We start from the raw sequence: 6,464 nt of genomic DNA, 5'->3' as shown, positions 1-6,464 counted from the left end.
ACAAACCGCGCCAACTTTTTAGAAGTCGCTGCCTTTGGCTAATACCCTGTAAATTATAGTTGAATAGGGTATAAGAGAGAAGCATAAATAATTGATGATTTAGTTAAGTTCAATAATGTGTTGTTTGTTTCAAATTATATTAAATTTGTTGCCAACTTTTCTACATTTAATTTTTGAAAAGTTTTTATATAATTCATTTTGTATATTTCAGATTAATAAATATTTTTTTATTTAGAATTTAACCAATTCAATTTACAATAAATATAATTTGAAAATATTAAGATATTAAAGTTTTAATAACCTTCCTTGCGTTTGCTTTTCCAGCGCATATTGCTGCCTTGTTGTTGCCTTGCGTTGTTGTTTCTTATAAATTGTCATAAAAAATATGATTTTACGCGCTGCTTGGCAGTTACCGGCAGCGCAACGCATTGCTTGCAGCTATGTGGCAGTGGCAGTGGCAAGTTGCCGGCAGCAGGTTGCAGGTTGCCTGCTGCCTGTTGCCGCGATACCACAAAATGAATGTTGTTGTTGAAAAGTTGCCACCATATTGTCAACTGCAACCCTTGTTGTTGCTGTTGCTGTTGCTTCTTATTGTTCTTCTTACTGCTGAGATACAAAATTAACTTTTACGCTTTATTACCGCAAAGATGTCCAAAGAAAACAATACTCAAATTGCAAATTGTTCACTGTCCGCCGTTGGCCTCTGCCTCTGCCTCAGCTACAGCTACAGCTTTGGTCGTCCATTGTCCAACTCTGTTGCATGGCAAATGCTGTTGCATGGGAGTTTTTATTGTGATGCCGCCACCGACGTCGCGACGTCGTCTTTTTTGTCACTCACTTCCGGAGGCCATCAAAGCTGCCGGAAGCGCGTCGGGCAGTCATCAACTCAATTACATTTTGCTGGTCGCGCTCCCCCCTCCCCCCGCTGAGGACTTTGATGTGCCCCTTTTGGACAACAATTGCAGACGCGCCGCGCATTGTTCCCACAACTGATGCTGGAGCCTTCTAAACAAGGCACACAATAAGCGCGACGTCGCAGTCTTTTATCTCGCTGCTCCAGCTCCAGCTTCAGCTTCAGTTCCTGCTCGCTGCAGTTTCATTGTCTGCTGTCGCGTGTGATGGATGCGACAGGAAGCGCGCGAAGTCTTGATAGCTGTGGTACAAAAAAAATAAAAAAGGAACAACCAAGCCGTCGCATTCCGGCATTCGCTTCACCTTTGTGTGTCGCCCATTATTTAGTACTTCCCCTTGGCTGCTGATAATCTACGTACGGTCGCCGGAAATATTTCACAGAGATTAGCACAACATGGAAACATTTTGATTAGTGTGCTGCAACTCCAGCGCAACTTCTAACAATCTCCTCCAGCCATTATAGCTTGAGCTTTAGTTTGTCTGCGCCTCCATTTCCAATGCAAATTGAAATGATTGTGATGCCGCTAGGGCGCGACAGCTGCTCAGCGCCAGTTGATTCTTGAGCGGATTATCCAGACACAGATGCGTGCCAGCATGCAACAACTGTGTATCGCGTCGCTGCCAACGTTGCGTATGATTAATCAGCGTGCCAACTAAACAAGGCTGCATCGAGAGCTGCGATTCATTTAAGACGCCCAAACAGCGCTTATGGCCAGTGCTCAGCTGTCCAGTGTTGCGATGCAGACGCCACTGAGTGATCTCCATACGATAACAGCTGACCAGCAGCAGCTGAGACTCTTCGACATGCAAACAACGATCCTCATTACGCAATGTGCCCAAAGCACTAAATTTGGCATTGTGAACTCTGCAAGAACAACAAAAATAAAAACAAATCAAACTCTTATTCATCAGTCTATCAAAATTAAATTCCAAACAGCAGTCGAACTCACTTTAGGTCCGGCTGCACATGCCGCAGGAACCAGTCAAAGCGTTGACAACGCTGTCCAGTCTTTATTGACGCCAATTCGTGCTGCGAGAGATTCAATGGAATTTGTTTGGCCGCCGGTTTGAGGGTGTAGAACAAATATTTGTACTCGTCCAGCCAGGACTCGGCTATGATTTTTGAGTTCCTGCCGATACACATACAATATACATACACATACATATATAGGGTAGAACATTCTCATTGCGTGATGGGGAATGTTTATATTAAAAAGCAAAAAAAAATGAGAGGATGACACACGCAAGCGTCAGTGTGGAATAAATTGAAAAATACCAAAGTCCAAACGCGCCTTTTCACACCTCCGTCCAGGCAGCGGCGAGCACAAAAACCTTCCAAGTGTTGCGCAGTGGCCAAAAGCCACTTCAACTCACCGCAAATATGTCGCCTGGGCAGTGTCCAGTTGCTGTTGCTGCTCTTCGAACTGTGCCGGAAACTCAAAGGCATGGCGGGAGCGAAAAATATGTCCAATTCGGCTGCATGGCACGATCTCAATTTGTCCACCGCAAAGCCACAATTTAATGGCAAACTCAATGGACTCGCCGCCCCAAATCTACACAGACAGTAAAATACGTATTGGCATGAGTTGTTGTTGCTTACGTTCCTATTTCTACCATCTCCAGTTTTTGCTCATTTTGTTTTGCACTTGGTAACTTGGTCTCGCTCGCTGTCGTCAAGTGACCCCACAAAAATTGTGTGTCATTGCCTTGACATGAGTAATTAGCGCACTTGCCACAAGCACAAGTTAATTAGCCGCCCACTGACCAACACTGACCTGCAAGTGTGGATTGAAACCCAGCAACTTGAAGAACCATTCGCGTGAGATCATCATAATGCCACCAGCAAACGCAGGACTTTTATATGCCTCCTCCGCTCGCTCGCCGTCCGCAAATTGTCGTGGCAACCAATGGAAATGCAGACTCCAATCGAAGCCGCCCTTTAGCAGCACATTACCAGCTAGGTAGCTCAAGGTCTCGGGGTCAATGGGATCCAACAGCGGACTGACCGCACGACTGGAGTTCAACGCCAGCCGGTCCAGCAGGGGTTCCAGCCAACCGGCGTTGACCTCGCAGTGGCTGTCGAGAAAGAGCAAGTAATGCCCGCTGGCCACTCTGGCGCCCTCGTTGCGTGACCAAATCAATCCTCTGCGCTGTCGATTGCGTCTGAAGATGAACGCAGGATGAGCGTGGAATATGCGCCTTAAAATCCCATCAAGGCTAACCAGCAGCTCAGCTATACCATAAATCAATACAGTTTAGCTCTTAATCAAAATATAGCGTTCGATTCAACTTACCATCGTCGCTGCAGTCATCGATGATAATGAGTTCGTGCAGATAATCGTGGGAAGTGCGACTGATCAGTGTGCAGATCGTGCGCAATAAAATGGAACGCGCCTCATTGTGAAAACTAATCACAACACTCAGCTGGGCGGCCGAGACATGTGGCAGCTGATAGTTGCGTGTGTTGCAACTGTTAATCAATTAAAGGGGAAATCAATTGTGAGTCAAACAACAATATCAACAAATGGCTTGCTAGCCAGCTAATGACCTGTCATGTCGTGTCATCGGCAACGAACGCACTGCAGCCAACTTGTCACTTAGCTGGCGATTGTATTGAAAAAATGTATCCGGCTGCTCGGGCGTATGAGCAATAAACTCGCGCCACTCCACGTCGAGGTAATCATGCTGCAAATCACTTGTCAAATCCAATTCCGTATCATCGAATGTGGCTCGCAGCACAGTTAACTGCAGCAGCAAACAGGCCAAGATGAAGATCACGCAAAGGTTGAGCAGCAAACGTTGCCGCCGACCGCCAGACATCGCAAAGCACTAAACTTCATTGCTAAACTAAAAACACTTGACGCTCAACTAATGCAAGTTATTTTCGCTGGTCAAAAGAAACTCGTAAAATGTGAGCACAAGACACACTATTCGATTTTCACGGCTCTCAATTTTTACATGTGCCACTGATAATAACAAAAACGAAAAAAAAATAGACCGTGTCTATTTCTCTGTGTGTCAAACTTGTCGCTGATAAACACATTCGATAAGTTTAGCAAATATTTGTGTGTAGCTCGCAAGGTGTTAATTGCACCACATGAAATCGATGTATCTATTAACAATGGCATATCATTTTCATTTCAATCGACGAGGGGAGACGTCAAACATACAAACAAATAAATTAATATTTTATCAGACAGAGCCAGTGTCGATTACAAGCATGTTTAATGTGTTTGTTTTTCTTGAATTATGCAACAAAATCAATCTCGAACGCATTCATATAAATTCCAAATACTATTTAACTATCTGTTGAATTTATATATTTTAATATCTAAGCATCTTATAGCGTCCCTCATGCAAAGGTGTTTATGCTAATTTTTTTCTATTTGTGTGCTGCAAAAACCCGCACAACTTTTATGGGCTTGAGGCTTAACAATATTTTTGTTTGCTTGGAGCGCATTTCACGCACAACTCACAAAACTCACTTCATAATTTTTGCATTTTAATTGCAAAGTTTTTTTTTCGAAATTCATTCGTTTTTTTGTTTTTTTGTGATTGCACATTGCAGAGATTTGTTAAAGTTTGTGGTTTATCTAGCAAAACAGGATTAGTTGGCAAAGTTGCCATTTGAAATAGACGAGAAAATATATATATAACTCTAAACTAGCCAAGCAACGAAGACAATTAGAATGCAAACTTTGGAGCATAATAAAGGATGCGAGCTACGTTCATATATCATATAAAAGGACCTTTTTACTCTCTGTGATGTGATTTTATTTAAAACTGTTAAGCAAAGCGGAAGTAACTCATTCACTTAGCAACAAAATCAGTTGCCACACAGAGCACCTACACAGACATCTGTTAAATTGGAGTGTTACTTCCGCATTGCATTAGTGTTCAGATTGTAAGTGTTGTTGTTATCCAGCTACTACTGCCACTGCTTGTGCTTCTGCTACTCTGCTACTCTGCTGTCCAGTTGCTGATTGACTTACGTGTGCCTCGTTTTAGTTTTCGGTTTGCCGTTGTAAATTTGTTGGCCAGATTGTACGTGCAGCGGAAATGCATTTTCCCAGTCACGTCGCAAAATGCTAGACGCCATGCCAGACATCCATGACCATGTCCATGGATGTATTTTTGTTGTCTGTTTCCCGTCCACACAGAGAGCACACACACAGAGGTAAGAAATATAACCAGTTGGAGTAGCAACGACTGCTAAAGATTCAGATTCATGAATTTTTCTTTTCGTTCGCTTGCGCTTCTTCTCGCTTCTTTGTTCACTTTGTGCGCCAATTTATTAGACCGCGCGTGATCCATGTTTGCGTTCATGTTCCGTAGATTAAAGTGCTTTATAATGAATGCAGTAGCAGCAGCAGCAGCAGCAGTAGAAATAGCAACAGCTACAGAAGTAAACGTGGAAGCAGCAACAGCAGCATCATCGACCTCTAATTGTATGCAGCGTCGCGTGCGCAGCTACATAATTAAATAGACTGGTGGCTGCTCTAGATGAGGCGGAGGCGGAGGCCGAGGCAACTGGTAACCGGCAACTGGCAACAGCAAATTCAATATTCAATATGTTTTCAATTTGCCATCGAGCATTTGTGTATCTCCTCATCTCCGCATCAAAGGCAATCGCAAATGCCGTGAAGCAAATAAAAATAAAACGAAATTATGCCAATAAATGAATTATAAGGCGCTGTCTCAACACACGCTCAATGCGTCGTATACGCAATGCGAATGCTAGTCAAAGCTGAGCACAGACGGAGACGACAGCGCTTAATGGCCATGTAAATGTGTATACCTCTCTCCCCATATGTATTTGTGTGTGTATGTGTGTGTGTGTGTGTGTGTCGCCATGATTATTATTATATTGCTACTTACACATACGCACATACAGTACGTGTGTGCGTTATGATAATGTTAACAGCCGAGCTTCTAAAATTTTATTAGCAGTCGACTTATGGAACTTTGAAAATAATAACAAAAGCAACGAAAGTGTTTGTTATGCCTCCACGCAGTCGTCGACGTCGTCGTCGAGTACGAGTATACTATATACATATACTTATACAGCTTTTGTCTCACTGCCAACATTCACCTCTACCCTACCCCAAGGCTCTTGGTTTTAGTCGTGCTTTCGCCATAAAGAATATTGAGGAAATTGCTTTCTTTGCACTCACGGCTCAAGGCTCAATGAGACTCGGGACTCGAGACTCCGGGACTCCGCGGGACGCACTCATTTCGAAATTGTTGCGTATTATCGTAAAATTTTACACACACACACCAACACCAATACGCACACACACACACACACACACACTCATGCTTACCCACATGTTAAGAACGTGCGCACACATACAAATGTTTTCTTTTTTTCCTCTTTTTTTTTAGATTCCCAAAGCAAATTTCCACGCTTTAGCTTTGCTTTCATTTTGTTTCTGTTGGCTTGTATTCTCTTTGCGGCCAGCCGCATTTTTCTGAGATATTTTCATTGAGGTTTCGCACCAGTTTTTCGGCGTTTTTCGGCAGACAAACGCGAGTTTTGCATTTAGTTTGAA

The 6,464-nt window shown here is 43.3% G+C and overlaps 1 protein-coding gene across 1 annotated transcript; it reads right to left on the bottom strand.

The window, feature by feature from the left end:
- Positions 1–307: 307 nt before the first annotated feature.
- Positions 308–4,005, bottom strand: LOC117573394 (putative polypeptide N-acetylgalactosaminyltransferase 13). Its single transcript, XM_034256597.2, has 6 exons — positions 3,461–4,005; positions 3,207–3,382; positions 2,688–3,145; positions 2,287–2,465; positions 1,863–2,042; positions 308–1,777 (listed from the first exon to the last, which is right to left on the bottom strand). Exons 1-6 carry the CDS (start codon positions 3,730–3,732, stop codon positions 1,384–1,386), a joined length of 1,659 nt encoding a protein of 552 aa, XP_034112488.2. The 5' UTR covers positions 3,733–4,005; the 3' UTR covers positions 308–1,383.
- Between the last annotated feature and the right edge of the window lie 2,459 nt (positions 4,006–6,464).

This window comes from Drosophila albomicans, chromosome 2R, assembly GCF_009650485.2.
Source record: "Drosophila albomicans strain 15112-1751.03 chromosome 2R, ASM965048v2, whole genome shotgun sequence".
Taxonomy (NCBI): Eukaryota; Metazoa; Arthropoda; class Insecta; order Diptera; family Drosophilidae; genus Drosophila; species Drosophila albomicans.
The sequence above is the reverse complement of the archived record's forward strand: the minus strand, read 5'-3'. Positions and strand labels throughout refer to the sequence as shown.

Coding starts and splice junctions, on each gene's coding strand:
- LOC117573394 (XM_034256597.2), bottom strand. CDS start 3,732: ATGTCTGGCGGTCGGCGGCAACGTTTGCTGCTCAACCTTTGCGTGATC. Junction 3,383..3,460: donor CCGATGACACGACATGACAG/GTCATTAGCTGG, acceptor ATTGATTAACAG/TTGCAACACACGCAACTATC. Junction 1,778..1,862: donor CATGTGCAGCCGGACCTAAA/GTGAGTTCGACT, acceptor TTGTTCTTGCAG/AGTTCACAATGCCAAATTTA.